Source organism: Poeciliopsis prolifica, unplaced genomic scaffold (assembly GCF_027474105.1).
Source record: "Poeciliopsis prolifica strain line A6 unplaced genomic scaffold, Auburn_PproV2 SCAFFOLD064, whole genome shotgun sequence".
Taxonomy (NCBI): Eukaryota; Metazoa; Chordata; class Actinopteri; order Cyprinodontiformes; family Poeciliidae; genus Poeciliopsis; species Poeciliopsis prolifica.
In genome coordinates, this window is record NW_026562439.1 from 94,579 (window position 1) to 111,274 (window position 16,696).

At 38.3% G+C, this 16,696-nt stretch overlaps 1 protein-coding gene and 1 long non-coding RNA gene across 6 annotated transcripts in view; one reads left to right on the forward strand and one right to left on the reverse strand.

Moving 5' to 3' along the window:
* The window catches only part of LOC129351086 (uncharacterized), a 59,609-nt gene that overhangs the window by 38,171 nt on the left and 4,742 nt on the right, over positions 1-16,696 (forward strand). The window contains exons 3-4 of one of the 2 annotated variants that reach the window (XR_008604691.1): positions 1,434-1,539; positions 3,445-3,503. This is a non-coding gene — a long non-coding RNA (uncharacterized LOC129351086). Of the gene's footprint in view, positions 1-1,433; positions 1,540-3,444; positions 3,504-16,696 lie in introns of those variants that run through there. The other variant, XR_008604692.1, reaches the window with a different exon arrangement.
* Positions 1-16,696, reverse strand: part of LOC129351085 (endophilin-A1-like) — a 34,486-nt gene that overhangs the window by 9,666 nt on the left and 8,124 nt on the right. For all 4 annotated transcript variants that reach the window (XM_055019875.1, XM_055019874.1, XM_055019873.1 and 1 more), the window contains exon 2: positions 333-401. In XM_055019875.1, coding sequence (XP_054875850.1) covers positions 333-401 — 69 coding nt within the window. The remainder of the gene's footprint in view (positions 1-332; positions 402-16,696) is intronic.

Here is a 16,696-nt window from a genome sequence, read left to right on the forward strand (position 1 = left end):
ACGGGTCAGAACGGGTCAGAACGGGTCAGAACACGCCAATTCGCAGACAGAAAACACATTTCAGCTGACTGACAGAAGAAATAGTGAGATAAATGTAATGATGCTTTAGGAATTTTAAAAAAGTAAAAATGGACAAAATCTGTAACGGGCAAATGATTTTCATGTTATTGTATAAACATAAATAAAAAAATTTCTACCTATTTTGTATTTTCTGTATGAGATTTTGAGCAAAATAAGAAATATTTAGGAAAAAATTTGTTCATTCATGACAAAAATAATAATAAAAAGACTGTAAAAATAATAAACAACAATAATAATGAACTGAGACATGCCTTTTCCATTTCGGTGAAATCCACATCGAGCTTCGTTCCTTCTGCTCCTCCGACTTTCTCGCTCACTCTCTGCAAAACAAACAACAAGAAGCCACTAGGTAAATAAACAAACCGTGGGGATTTATTTAAACATCTTCAAAATCAACATAAAACATTCAAGAACAAGTACTGCAAGAAATGTAGTATTTTCTAAATAATTTACAGCTAAATTATTTGAGTTTTCCTGCTTTAAGCTAACAGATCTATAGACAAACGCATCAACAAGCTGAATAATAACTTGCAAAAAGCACAAGTAGAGAAATATTTATGACGGCGTATAAATATTTATTTCATTGTAAATAGAAAGAAATAAAGGAAGAGTAAATTTCTGCCAAGAAAATTAAAAATTTTTAGATCAATTTTGAAAATATTTTATCAAAAAAAAAAAGAAAATCCCCCCAAATTTTTCAAATAGTCAAATTCTCAAAAAACATGGAAATTTCCGAGTTTGAAAGTTGAACATTTTTGATCTTTTTCTCTAGCATATTTCCGAGCTATTTATTGTTTTTCTTTCTGGTTTGGCCCTGAGACTCTGCTGTAAATATCTCCTCCTGCCTCCTCAATGTCATCCTGCCAGAATCCTGCGCCTGGCTGTGATGCAGCTACATGCCTTTAGGGGGCAGCAGTGAGATACAAGGCCACACACTGGCTGCAGGGAAATGTCACGTTGTATGACAGTAGAGATGGAGAGCGCCTGGACAGCAGAGGTTGTTTTTCTTAAATGAAGGACAGTTAAGACCCTAAATGTGTCTTTGCTCCTTACTTTCCTGTGAAATTGCCGTGACGTCCCTAAATGGAGCGAATAAAACGGTTCCTGTAGAGGTGGCAGAGCACAGAGGGCTGATATGTGGCACAGAGAATTGGGTTTTATGTTTTAAGGACTGAGCTTGTGGCAGCAGTTTGTGCTTGGTGAGATTTTCTGTGAGTCATCCGAGTCTCTTTTGATCCCACATGTGAAACCGCCTAATAACCTGGCAGCCCTGCAGAGCACAAGCACATCTACAGACTCAGAGGGAAGCTTCACGTCCTGTCATTGATTTTTCTTTCTTTTTTTTACCACAGAACTTGAACATGTTTGCCATGGAAACAGGTGAAGGTGCAATGTGAACGTCTCTCCTACTTCGTTTTGTCAGACTAGAGCAGCAGGAGATGCACAAGATGTGAGCAGGTGAGTCCAAATTACTCAGAAAAGCAACAAAAACTGAGGAGTTGCTTTTAAAATAGAGCTCCAGCTAATAGAAACCTCTTCATCTCCAAAACAGGACAGTAAACAGATAATCAATACAATAAAATTATTTCTTAGTAAATGATCCTTTCAATTATCTGTACCTATAATCTTAATTACCATCTGGAAAACATTTGTTTTATACTTTTATCACCTTCCAATCAATTCTAGCCATATTTATATTTTACACTAAAAACAAAGAAAATAATAAAATGAAGTAAAGGGAAACTGTCAGATTTATGATCATATTTCAGCTGAAAATGGTTCTTGGTAATTTACTTAAACTCATATTCTGGCCACATTATTTTGGATTTCCTGGCGGTTTTTCCTGAACTGCTTCACTCCTGGATGAACCATGAAGGAACCAGCAGGTGAAGTTATCTGGTTGCAGCTGCAGTAATGATTTGCATGCACAGATAAAATAGTTCATGATTTCTATGGAAATTAGGAGTCAGGCCAAGCTGCACACTCAGCACTCGCAGATATTAATAAGACATCTGAGCTGATAACTCAGAGCGGCAGCATGAGAGAACGGACGAGCTTTTTATTTTGTCACGCTGAAATATTTAACCCTGCATAATGAAGCCATTGTTTTACATTTCTCTGACAGATGGAGCAGCTATTCTTTGGTCTGAGGTGTTAAATGTTGTACTCTGGAAATCTGAAGGAAAAAAAACAAACACATTTTCTCTGTGACATTCAGAAACTGTGAGCAGCAAATCCACATTTTCCACTCTGGGATTTTTGCTGGCGTGTTAGTAAAAATAACTTCTTCGTCATATGCTCAGAAAAAACTGGGCAATTAAATAAGAAAAATATTATAAATTCATATAAAAACCTTTTTGCATTAAAACTACAAAAAGCTTAAATCACAAGAGTTTAAAAGTTAGTTTTTCAGTCTGTTAGTTCTTTCTTTCTCATTTCTGTAACAGTTGTTGTTAATATAAACGCCACTAAAACTTTTCCCATTTTGTCAAACAAACGCCGATGTATTTAACTAGATGTTTATGCGATGGACCAACAAAATAATTATGAACTGGAAGGAGAATTACGCATCAATTCCAACAATATTTCACAAAACAAAATCTGAAAAGTGTGGTGTGAATGTGTATTTAGTCCCTGGTTGTGGGAAAGAGCAAATATGGCTTCGTTTGGTCAACAGTGGCTTTCTTCTTACTGCAACCTACAGATGTTTTTATTAAATGTTTCAGCCTCTATATCAACAATGATTTTTGTTCTTGGATATTTTGCATTTTGCATTTTTAGTAGTTTGCATCATGTCATTCTTTAACCGCAGTCATGCTTGGACATGTTGCATTTGGAGTAAAGGATCCGCAAGTCATGAAGGATAGAAAAATAGCTTTAAATTCACCGCTTTTGTTTCCTAATCCAATGGATCTTTAATGCCACTTTTTTGAAGTTGAACTAAATATTTTGCTTCCTAAGAAAATGATCTGAAAGCTAAATCTGTAGTCTGTAAGCTAAATATTTAGTTTGTAAGTTACATATATATTGTGGATATAAATATTTCATTTACAAGCTAATTATTTAGTTCTGAAACTAAACATTTAACTTGCAAATTAAATATTTTGCAGTATATTTAGAAATGTATGAATTATATGGTGAAAATATGAAGAATAAATCCATTTTTATTTAGAGTTTTATTCTCTATGACAGGCTTACAAAACCCCAAACAGTGATGTCTATTTTTCACTGTGACCTATAATATTCGGTCCCTTAAAGGCACAGGGGACTCGGTTAAAGCGTCTCGCTCAGCAGCCGACCCTCACTGCTGCGCAGCCATGATGCTAACGGCGCCGCGTTGCTCTGGCTGAATCTGCTTTCCAGGGAAGGACAGCACAAGGTGAAGCGAGCAGCAGAGACGGCAGAGTGAAGTGAACCTGAAGGAGATCAGCCGGTTGCAGGGAAATAACAGCGGTGATGCAAAGGAGGCATAAAGCTCCCTGCACGATGGAGATAGACTCATCTAATCAGCTCGTTTGAACAAAAATGATGGGGAGTGGGCGCCACACGGCTCGGTGGTAAAACAGCCGCGCCGTACACAGAGGCTACAGGCCTCAACACAGTTCAATTACTGAACGTCGTCGTCATCTTCCTGTCCATAAAAACTTTTAAAACATTACGAGTATGCTCAATAATCAGAGTAACAGAAATGTAAAAACAACAAATCCACCAAAAGAAACAAACTGAAAACAAAGTCATCTGCTTGTAATCGCGAAAGGACACAATTAAATATGTGTGAAATATGGGTTGTAAAAATGTTGCTAAGTTGAGTTTGCATGTTTTTCTTCTGCTGCACATGTAGGATTTGAACAAATTCTCAAAAGACACTGAGTGATTCAAACACGTGATGAAACTGATGCTGGTTGCAGCAAAGGCTCAGGAATAATATCTAACCTAATGCAACACCATGGAAATGCTTCACTCCCCTCAGCATGCTGAAAGCTTGAACCGTTAACTACTTTCTCATAAAACCAGCTTATGATTGCTTGAGCTCTTTTGAGCATTAACAGAGGATTGAAATTTCATTCCCAGATTGTCGTTTGATCCATTAATCCACTGATCCATTAATAAGATTTAAAACCAAACAAGTTAGTGATGATCCAGAAAAGTAGCACACCCGGTACCGATGCAGTTTGACACTGTGAATTTCACACCATTGTTACCAGTACTGATGAACTATTCTGCAGAGCAGCACATCAAAATTAACCTTGAAGACATGGCAGGATTTCTGTTCTGATTTGGAAACAACATCCTTTGCTTGACATTACAAATGTTATGCTAACTCATCAGCTAGCTGTGCCACAAAGGAAGGGGAGAGTTTCAGCACTACACTGCTATTGATTATTACTATTATTTAATTACATAAACGTTTAGATGTGGTTTGTTTCATGTGATGAAAATTACCATTTTGCTATATCCAAAAAGAAAATCAATCAGTACCTCCACCCTGCGTCACAGAGACTGATGTCCAGCAATGAATGGAAAACGAGAGTTGGTGCTAAATCTGCAGTCATAAAGGCAGGAAATATTTTTGATGCTCTCTGTCTGTAACTCTACTTCACAATATATTTAGCAATCCTTTCTAGAGTTGGAGCTCATGATTCTTTTAGTTATTGATTGATAATTAATTGACTATTTGGAGCTAAATAAGTGGAACATTCTGCAGATTTTTTGTTTGCCGTTTAAACAATTAACTACAATAACGTTACTTTTGAATGAGAAAGTGAACATTTTATTACCTAAAATGTGACGATGCAGCATTTCTATGGTGAATGCCTGATCATTTGTAGCAGCAGATGAATCTGAAGCTTATAAAATACTTCCAATATCAAAAGTTTTTTATTATTGTCTTAAAACCAAAATGCATTTTTGTACAGATTTGGCCAAATTACAGCCCTAGTTGTCCTGTTCTTTCAGCAAAAGGCATATTTTTAGACTCTGTATTTTCCAGTCAATAATTAATCAATTATTTCAATAATAATCTCTCCATTAATCCAGTCGTAATTGTCAAATCTAAATATTTCTTTTGCCTGTAATCTATAATCTTACTGTATGAATCTATCCTAAAGTATATTTTATTATAAATATCAACTCTTTGATTGAAAGAGACAAATAATCAACAAACTTGGATTAAATCTGAGTGTTTTGCTTCTCTCTCCTGGCCTGCATCCTTCAGTGCAGGATCTGCAGGTCGCCTTCAGGTATTTTCTCTGCAGAAACGCAGATCTGCCCACGCAGCTTAATGGAAACTCTTGGCACACCCAGCAGCAGAGTTTAAACTGCAGCTCCTTCACACCTGTGGGAGACACGCTCTCATAATGCTATTAAAAGACTGAGGCACAGTGTGACACACAGAGCAACTGCAGCTTAAGCTCAACTTCCGGAATAGATTACACAGTTCACAGAAGATGAAGCAACAATATTACAATATAATATCTGCAGTGCATAAGCCAGGGCCTTGTGTGATCTCTTCCTGCATCTGCCAAAGCAGATGCAGGAATAAAGTGAAGCTGCCTGCAGTTTAATACTTTCAGCTTTGTTGTTGTTTTTCTTCCCTCTTTGGTTTTATTCTCTTAATTTGATCTTGGACCATTCAAAAGCAGCAAATATTAAAGATCAGGATTGTTGCCTTCACACCAAATTAAAAATTCATACGATTTCTACAATTACACTAAAATGAAAGTAATTCTCCAAATGCTACAAATTACATTTTACCATGAAGCGCCACCCTGTCATCCTCTACATGCCCAGGTCTGTTGCAATAAGCATTTAATCAATTAAGAGCATGATAAATTTAAACAAACTATAAGAAACTGGATGAATGATGTTGTTTAGAGAGACAACATCATTTATTTATTTGTTGTTTTGTTTATTTATTTTGGATCTTTGAGAATGTGAGGAGAAATATTATGCTATTGCCAACATTATCGTTTATCGCAATAACTTCTGGGACAATTTATCGTCATCATGACAGGCCTACCCACTCTGCCCTGCCTTTTGCTAGTCTGTAGTCAGAAAAGGGGAAGCTAATGTCTCTGCAGACCACACACATCCTGGACACAAACCGTCAAGTTGGCGCAGCAGGGACAGTCTCTTCCTCCACAGTGTCTCTTTGACTGCAGCCTCTGCTTCCTCTTTTGCAGAAACACTATATGTATCCATATATTTACATAAAAAAGTTTCATTTCCAACAATTATTTCTATACAATTCATAAATGTCTTAATTGAGAACAAAACAGAACCATATTCAAATTTCTTGGCCATTAAAGCTGATTATGGTGCTGACTCAGCAGAATCTTATCAACTACATGCTGCAGAGTTTGAGTGTTTTGGTGACTTATTGTCAGGTCAGTACACAAGTTTCCACAATAATGTTCTGTTTTTCAATGCAGCCGCTGCTGCCGTCAAGCTGGTGAAAATACTGAGCGGCTGTTTTCAGTTTTCTCCTGTTTCTAAATCTTTTTCATCTTTTTCAGGAACAAATCCTGAGAATTTGATTTGATCTCTCAGTTTCTGTCGTCTCTTGGCTGGACTTCTGTTATCGCTCCATCTGCAGTTTTTCTCTTATCTGCTTCCTTAGTTTGGACAAACGTGCTGCTATTGTCACTTTATAGACTGAACAGATAAAAAACCTTTTTTAGACATTCAGCCTGCAGAATTTTAAAAACTAGAAGACGAAGAACATGTGGCAGAATAAAACTTTTCATATCAGTGCAGGGACTGAATCGCTTCATGTCTCTTTATCATCGTTTGTTTTCCTTTTGTAAAAACATTTTTAAAGCCATGCAGACGTTTACCAACGGATCGACAGCAAAACCGAGCGTCAGCATCGGAGCTATTCAGTCTCACCAGAAGTTTCACAGAACCCAGCTTTTATTTTGAAAATGCTCTTCATCTGATTGAAGATGAAGTGAATTTGCATATCAGCTAAATATTTATCTCTGAGCTAGATATACATTTAGATATCTTAGAAATAAATATTTTGATTGGAGCTAAATAGTTAGCTTGCTAACTAAATATTTAGTTCAGAGCTAAATATTTAGTTACCAATTTTGTTTTAATCTAAATATTTTGTCACAAGCAAAATAACTTAATATTAGCAACTAAATATTTTGCTTGCTTATTAAATATTTAGTTTGAAACATGTTTTCAAACTAAATATTCTGACTGAATGGATGTGACGATGAAAATATGATTTTGAACAATGAACTTTTTTCTCCACTGATGGATTAAATGACACCAATTATTGGTGTAACTTTATAAATAGCACTCCAAAATGTTCTAATTACACCTCAATGCTCTTTACATTGAACTGCATTCAACCTGTCATTCCACTGCCTTGCTCATTGGAACATCAGCATGTGGCAGGAGGAAGCTGGAATTGAACCGACAGCTTATGAAAGACGTCTACCCACTGAGCCACAGCCTCGTCAAATTAACTAGTTAATGAACATAAATATATTATAGCTTCACATGAATCTGTTTTCTGTGAAAAACACAATTTTAGCGTTAGCATTGGTCACATGGGGCCCAATGTGCATGTCGCCGCCGCCTCCCACTGGCCCCTCCTAGTTTCCTGCTCACCCGTCTAATCCAGGCCGGGCACATGGAGGTCCCTGCCTTAAATACACTGACGGTGGAGGAGGGAGATTAAAAATGACAGGAGTGATTAGTGAGGCTGTCAGGAGGACAGCTCCTTCTGTTGGACAATAACCAGGAGGACCTGATGCTCCTGAGAGCATTAAAACACCCTCAGCCTGCTTCCTCCTGCTGAAACACATCCAGTGTTCAGGTTTTTATGGGACAAATCAAAGTGATTGATTTGTCCATAAAATGATGAATAAAATGATGTTTTATTCTTCCTCTCTAGTTTTATATCCATAATTAAAAGTAACTGTAACCAATGCAGATTAACCTCAACTCAGGACTAAACAGAGTCTGTCTGCTTTTTAATCTGAGAATAAATCCAGCTGTTCTCTGACACACACACACACACACACACACACACAAACACACACTCACTCACACTCACTCTCTCCCTGTTACATTTACCAAAACCAGAGTTGGGTAGGAACTAGTTACATTTACTCAGTTACATTTATTTGAGTAACTTTTTTGAAAAATATATTTTTTTACTATACTTGACTTTTTACTTTCACTTGAGAAAAATTTCTGGATTCAGCCAGCAGTCCTGTAAATCCGATACACAATTTTCCATTTTCACTCTTCACTAAATTACAGCTTTGTCTAGGAAAATAGGTCATCTTAATGGTATTTTAATTAATATAAATAGATATGTTACACTTTATTGATGTACATTTTAAGAATAATCTGTTAGTATTTCTTCAGGGAATCCACAAACGAGCCAAAGGTTCTGACCCGATTGCGCCATGAGGGGCTCGGTGTCTTCAAATGTTTTTATGTTGATTCCTTCAGTGGTTCTTGGTGCAGCGCCCCCGCAGGTGAGGAGGGAAACAGCTTTTTCAATTAATCTGTCATTCGACACAGTACAGTGTGAAAGCAAACCGAATCAAATGTTAAAACTTTGGTCACATAATCAGTTGAAATGTGCAAACCTTGGAGGGAATGAATATCCATCCTCCACTGCTGAGCAGCATCTCTGACTGCGCTAACATCACCAGGGGACCTCAGATACCCCGGATACGACGGGACGTCCAGCACATTAAGCCCTTAATTAGCAGCAGAGCTGTAATCATGCTGGCTGACCTGAGAGCAGATCTGTCCACTGGATGAATCAAGAACCACTCCTGGTTACGCTTAAATTATCCCACTGCAATGTTTCAGGGTGGTGGTAATCCCACAGAACACGCTGCCCTAATCCAGGCAGCGGAGGAAATAAAATAGAAACATCTGCCATAATTTTGACCAGTGTGGTCGCTGGACTCATTTTGCTCTTCTGGGAAATGTATGTCTTTTTATTACCAGACGTTTTGGATTCTCTAGCAAACAGCAACACATCAGTTTAGTGACTTTTACTCAAAAGACCAAAAATGGCTTTTAATTAATTTCTTAAAGTTGACTAAATCCAACAAAATCTGAGCCCCAAAGAGACAAAAAAACATGTTTTTGTAACTGAAACTCCACCACTAAAATTGCCCCCAATTGTAAAATCCTCCTCCTTATAAAATGTCAACTATTCTGTTTAATTACTGTAAACTTTTAGTTTATTGTTAAGTGGGTAAAATAAGTGGGTAAATTGTTTTATGAATTATATATTTTTCAGCAACAACTGATCCTGACTGGATGAGTTTTAGCTGTATGACTAGAAAGTTTGGACACCCCTGATTTAGACATTTAGTTTTGCCATTTCTGCAAAATGTACTACATAAATGTAGTTCAGACAAACTGGGCAAATCTTATTTGGGTTTATAGTACCAATATCTCAGAACACTTGAAATAAGATAAAACTAAGATAAGAAGTTAAAATTATATATATATCATCAATACTAAGAAATTATTGGCTTAAAACAAACATATTTCTTGCTGAAAAGCTACTTGTGAGTTAGTTTTGCTTTATTTTCAGTGTTAAGATATTTGCACTAGAAACCAAACTCTCTACCAGCATCGCTGTTCCTGTTGGCCAAGCTGCTTCACTAACCTCTATCCTCTTTGAGAGTTTGGCTTGTGGAGATTATAATCTGATTTGTAAGCTTCTGAATGCTTCTTATGTAACAGGGGTGTGTGTGTGTGTGTGTGTGTGTGTGTGTGTGTGTGTGTGTGTGTGTGTGTGTGTGTGTGTGTGTGTGTGTGTGTGTGCGTGTGTGTGTGTGTGTGTGTGTGTGTGTGTGTGTGTGTGTGTCCTTCGATGTAGAGCTCGGTGAACAGGGGAGGACGGGGCGGGGGGAGGTGGGTGAGGACCAGCTGGCGCTGCGAGCCCCAGGAAAACGTGCCACAATCTGAGAGCCGTGATGAGACAAAGATGGAGCAACTGAACACAGAGACTGAGTAATGATGAGGGAGATTAAATCCTTCACCATTATTCTGACTTATCTCTGTTTTCAGTGACCAAGAACATTAAAGGTTTTCTATCCAGAACACACGCACGCACGCACACACACACACACACACACACACACACCAACAATACCAGTCAGTTTTCACTGGGACCACAAAGCTGAATTTAATGTGCATTTCCTCAAATATCTACACACAAAGTGAGTAATGATTTTTTTAAAACATTGATTTAAATAAATGTTTCATTTTATATATATTTTTAGTTCAAATCAAATTGCCTTTCAGCAACAGGGCAAAGCGCAGTAACAGAAACACAGTGAACAACTGAAACATTACATTTTGCATCAGATCATTGATTATTGCTTCATTTATAATGTTTCAACATCAACTCTGATTTAAAGGAACTCAGCGTTTCGGCTGTTTTGGAGTCAAAGCTGAATGCTGCTTCTCCTTGTTCGGTTCTGGTTCTGGAGATGCAGAGCAGAACCAGAAGACCTGAGAGGTCTGGAAGATTGCTGTGACAACAGTGCTAAACTGAATAAATACTTTATAAAATACTTTATAAATCAGTGATTTATAAAGTATTTTAAAGCCGATTCTCTGAGCCACAGGCAGCCAGTGGCAGGACTGTAGAACTGGGTGAGGTGCTCTGACTTCCGGGTTTTAGTCAGAACGCCAGCAGCAGCGTTCTGGACCAGCTGCAGCTGGACAATTTGTTTTAGTCAGAGACGCTGCCGCACTAATCAGAGCGACTAAAGATACACATGAGTTTCTCTGGATCTCGCTGGGACAGTAAGCCTCTGATCCCAGAGATGTTCTTCATGTGATAGAAGGCCGACTTTGTAACTGTCTTTATGTGACTCTGAAGGTTCAGGTCAGATCCCATCACTGCTCCAGATTTCAGGCCTAATCTCTAGTTTCTAGTTGTTATTATTAATAGAGACTGATATTCTTCTGTTCCTAATAATAATTTTTATTTTAAGCAAAAAATAAATTAAAGTGAGTAAATAATTAGTTATATTAACTGATAATAAAACCAAAAGAGATCCATCTAGAGGATTGATTTTTTTTCTTGCTCTTTCAGCGTAAATTTTTTTCTTTTCAGTTTCTGTGCATCACAAGCTTTGTGTGCTTTCAGGTAAAAACTCTGCATCTGCATACAGAGACCAGGAAGTAGGCAAGAAAAGGACTCGCAAACACCCACTTTTCTAATTCCTGCTTCAGTTGTGAGGTTTCTCCTCGGCGGAGACAACGAACCTTCACATCTGCACCAGACTTGACTTTTACTGAAACATAACTGAACAGGAGAATGCATTATCGCAGTGTTTACCCAGCGCCGCTGCGTCGGTGTAATGATGGCCGTGTCAAGCTCTGGAAATCAGTATTGATGGTAGCTATTACAGCTCAGTTTCACACTGCTGCCTGCTGATTGCGTGTGTGTGTGTGTGTGTGGTGTGTGTGTGTGTGTGTGTGTGTGTGTGTGTGTGAGAAAGAGCTTCATGAACACAACGTTCCTCATTTCATCCATTTGATGACAGAAACCGTCAGATGAGGCGCCGCCGAGGTCAGTTAATTGAGAGTAAAGAACAGCAGCATTAAAGCGGCGCAGCATTAACGCGGCGCAGCATTAAAGCGTTGCAGCATTAAAGCCGCCTCTCCTTTAACTAGAGCCTCTCGTTAGACGTGATTCAGATTCTGGTTTTTATTCTGAGAATTGTAGGAGGTGTGAAAAGAGGAGCATCTTTTAGCCACAGTTCCGCTTGAGTTAAAGGAGTCTGTTCTTCATTTCTGTCTCAGTGGAGGCTGTGGCTGTGTTTTCATTAACCATGACATTGCCTGATTTGAAATTACGAACAAAATGTGCTTAGTGGAAATACGTTGTTTTTTGATAAAAACGTTTTTGTGAAAGCATGAGGTGTTTTTTCGCTCATATCAAATTAAATGTATTTTGCAACAGTGCAATAGAAACACTTTTTTCACATCACACAAGTCACATGATCAACAAATGGATGTTACTACTGCAGGAAACGACAAAGAAAACAGGAAGTAGTTGGAGAATTTTCTTAAGAGTTACCGACTGAACAAACATATTCTAATGTGATTTTAATTACATTTCTTATTTAACTGAAACGCTGCGATTGCAAAATTGTGTTTTTTTTTCAGAATTCTTTGAAAATAAACAAAGATTTACGTAATTTTTTATGTAAACAGTGAGTGAAGAAAACTTTGACCTTTGAGGTTAAAATTTAAATTTATAGACAGATTTATTGATATAACCACCAAAAATTATTCCATTCAAGATAGCAAACAATCTAACAGATTGGATGAAAGTCATTTTGGAAAACAACAGATAAAAAAAAAAAAATCAGATTTCTGTTTGTGTTTGTAAACTGAGCACAAAAGTGTTTCAGGGCTCAGCTGAGCCGTTTTAACATCTAAACCCGTCACAAAGGAGAAATGAGTGAAATGAAACAAACGCATTATGAAAAGCTAAAGCACAGTTTCCCTGCAGAAACAGAAAAATGGACCAGAAGGTGTTTAACAGCTGAAGGAAACAGATTTTCCTGAACGGCGCTGCCTGAAACTCATTTATCGCCGTTACTGATGGGGATTAATGTCTGACTCAAAGCTAAAAGCTAAAACTACTATGAAGAAGGAAAAAAACAGTTACTGGCTCCGTTCTACTGAAATCAATAGTGAATTCAGACAAACATTCAGTCCCACTGCACAGCAAAAAATAAAGTTAACACCAGCACGAGCTGGAATGACCCAGTAAACAAGGGGGAAATTGAAAAGCGTCAGCAGTCGACATCTTCTGTATCTCATATTGACTATCTGCTCCTCTGCAGCGTCGGCTTTGATTAGATTTCCTGCCAGTAATGGGGACAGAAAAGGGACGGAAAGGTAACGACTCCCAGAATACTGATAAGAATCGCCCAACATTTCACACGCAAAACAAATATTATCAGAAACACTCACACCTTCAAAATGGTGAGTTTGTTTTAGCTCTTATGGTAAACTGAACATGAGAAGTAACTTAAAGGTGGAATGAGTTCAGAGACATGAAGCTTTATGCTCAGGCTGCTCTGATTGGTCGGTTTCCCCTGAGCGACGTCTCCTCACCCGGAAGCAGAAGCTCTGCCGCGCAAAAATCAGACATTTAAGAAGTGAGTAGAGTCTTCAAATTAAACTTTAATGGTGTCAAATGTTTTAGTTTGTGCCGCTGTTATTTTAAAGATATTATTAAATGTTTCCAGAGGTCATCAAAGGTCAAACAGCTCCTTCAACTCAATCTAGATGTGGTGTAAAAACTTTACGTTTGAGCGGCTATCATTATAAAGATTAAAAAAAGAGGGTTTTTTTTTCAGCAAATGGCCTTTTTTGAGAAGTTCAGTTAATTTATTGATCACTAAATTAGTTGATTACTCATGACTTCATCACCATTAATCCCATTAACAGTTTCAGCCCTCGGCTAACAAACCCCTTTGTGATCTTGCCTGTCAATAATGAAGACGTTATTTTATAGAAAATGGATTCAGCGTGTTTGGAGACTCCATCATCAGGAAACAGCAGCATCACTGAATCCTCCGAACCGCCAGGCTGTAACGTGTAAATGAGTGTCAGGCCTGGTTCCCTTCATTACGCCTGAGAGGTTTCACTTTAGAGGCTTTATCAGCTCAGTCAAAGTAGGTCAGATCAATAATTTATGGACTGCAGTCTAGAAACACGCATCCTCTAAGTGTTTTAACATGATTTATACATCGGATGTGTGCAGGTTGGGAGAATCCTGCTCCTCACGTGGTTCATAGGGATCCGGTTCATGTGATGAAGTTAGGAATATAAACGGGGAAATAACAGCCTAAAAGAATGAAAGGGAACATCATGCTTTAAAACCGATGTAATAAGAATCGTTATGATTGTTGTATTATTTGATATTTTTTACACACAGTTTTATTTTCATCTGTTGTTTTTCTGCCTGTCCATCAGCAGCAGCTGCAAAGTCAATACTTTTAGTTTTTTAAAGCTTTATTTGATCTGTTGTTTCCACCGTGGAACAATTTGGCGAAACGTAACATTTATTGTAGATTTCTTTCTTTTCATTGTTAAAAGTTAAACAGGCTTAATTTTTAACTGGTTCCTAGAAAGTCATTCAGCTTCATATCAACAAAGCCGGTCAGCTTCCCAAACTTCTCATTAGTGCTTATGATTTGCTGCAGCAGGCAGTTTCTCTTTCACTAACTACATTTTCATTTGACTGAATTTATTGGATCAGTTTGGATCCAGGACAACATAACGACCTGAGGAAGATTTAGGAAAAGTTACAAAGGTCTTCTAGTGCCATTTCTAAAAGTATTTCAACATCAAGAGTAGAAAAGGTTTTCTTAACAGTGACCAACTACAATTCTTTGAATAGTTTAGTATAGCCTTGAACTTGTTCTTGAGCGTTTTGCACAGAATTATTCTTAAATAATGAAGTTTTAGTTCATTTTGAGCTCCTTTCAGAATGAGTTGTTTTAGGGCTCTGTCACTTTAAAGCCACATAAACTGCTGCTGGCTCAGCTCCCCCAACTCAGCGTTTACATTCACACCTGAAAAATGACTGCAAACAGATGTGCAGTTACACAACTGTTTGAAAAGCAGAAGTGGAGCCTCCTGAACAACCAACAAGAATTCAGCAATGTGGTTTCTGGATGGGAGCAAAACATTTGTCTTCTCCAGCAGCCATTGTAAAACCAGCTGACCAAATGTGCTAGGCAATGAGGCTGGGATTTGCAGTGGTTGATACGCATAGACACCATAAAACATGAACTTACTGCCTTTAAGATCTGAAAGAAAACCCAAAGTGACCCATCAGATGAAATGAAACCAGTCAGGATGTTCAGGATCAATCAAGATTCAATTGTCTCACAAACTGGAAACTCCAGAAATACCAGATATTTGGTAAATCCGCCTTGGTAAATCCGCCTTGTTTCCCCTTTAAAGGTTCACTACCCTGAAATAATTTCTAATCTGGCATAATCCAGAAATGCATATATAGTAAAAAGAAATTTGTATCTTGGACCAACTGACCAACATGGTGATAAAAAGTCTTATTGGTTGGTTTCTAGTGGCCTTGTATTCCTGGTGTCTGACTTGTCATGTTAAGTCTGAGTGTTATAAAAATATCTGCTCCCCATCCAGCCCGAGGCGCAGATTACAAGTCATGAAGGTGACTAACGTGCAGCTGCACCGAGATTAAACAGCGACTCACACATGGTGCATCCATCGAGTGACATACCAGCGCTGCACATCACAGCCGCGCAGCGACTACTTACATTTACTGGAGTAACTTTTTGAAAAATTAAAAATACTCTTAGGAGTATTTCTGCTATGCTGTACTTCTTACTTTAACTTGAGTTATTTTTTCTGACAGCTATTTTTCACTTTTACGTGAGTCAGTGTTTTGGGCCCTTTACCAGCTCTGATGAGACAAAACTCCCAGATGAGTGGAACTAAAAATAAAAGTCAGACTAAAGCCTCGCATCTCCGACTGCGTCACATGGCGCATCTGTCCGCCTCGTCCTGCACATGCAGCACGTTTTCCAGATTACAGCTGCATCGCTCCGGTTCTGACTCACGCTCGGCTCCGATATGATGCAAAGTCACTGCGCCGGGATTAATCGGACTATAATCCCCGCCGAGCCGTTTTGCCTCTGCAGCCGGTCGGAGGACGGCGTCCGAGGGCGATTGGGCTCACCGAGGGGCGGATCAGACAGCCAAACACACAACATGTCTGCTCACATCACATGAATCTGCTCAATCTGCCCTCCAAACTGTCCCAACATGAACCAAACTACAGACTGAACACATGGCGCCTCCTCTTCCTCTCTGCCCTTTCCTCCAGTTCCTCCTCCTCTCACGTCCAATCCAACTTTTCTCCTCGTTTATTCCCTCCTACACAGACTGAATGTTTCACACAAACATTTGAGTTTTAATACAAAGTGATAAATATGAAAACAAGGGAAGCCTTTAGCACCAGACTTAATGTCTATTCTTACTTAAAATTATGATTAGTTTAGTATATTGTTGTGCAGATAAGGAGCCAAGAATTCACAATATTTTTGCTCATTTTGGCTCCTGATACTAAAGGTTTAGACATCACTGGGTTAGAAGATCCAGTTTAGAGATGATGGAGGAAAAAATCGACTTTCCTGTAAAGTATAGTTGCTGATATGTGATTAAAAGCGTTTGTTTGGTTTACCAAATAACACCTCTCTGTCTCTCTCAGGTTTTAGAGCTTCTGAATTCACAAAATATGCAATTACGCTTCATCACAGGCAGAAACAAAAGCCGGCAGTAGGTGTGAATCTGAATGAGGAGATTTTACAGCCGGATTCTGGTTTTCAGATGAAGCGAAAGATAAAAACGACCTGAACGTCCCTGAGGTAGAAATGCAGGACCGAGAGAGATTACTGTGGTCTCATTTACTCTTATTGTTGTTTTCACCATTTCTGTGGAATAAAAGGAAAAATGACCTTCAGCAAAACTCGCAGCACATCACCAGTAAATCATGTCTTCATGCAAAACGCTAACAGCAAAGCCACTTAGCTTCTAAATAATC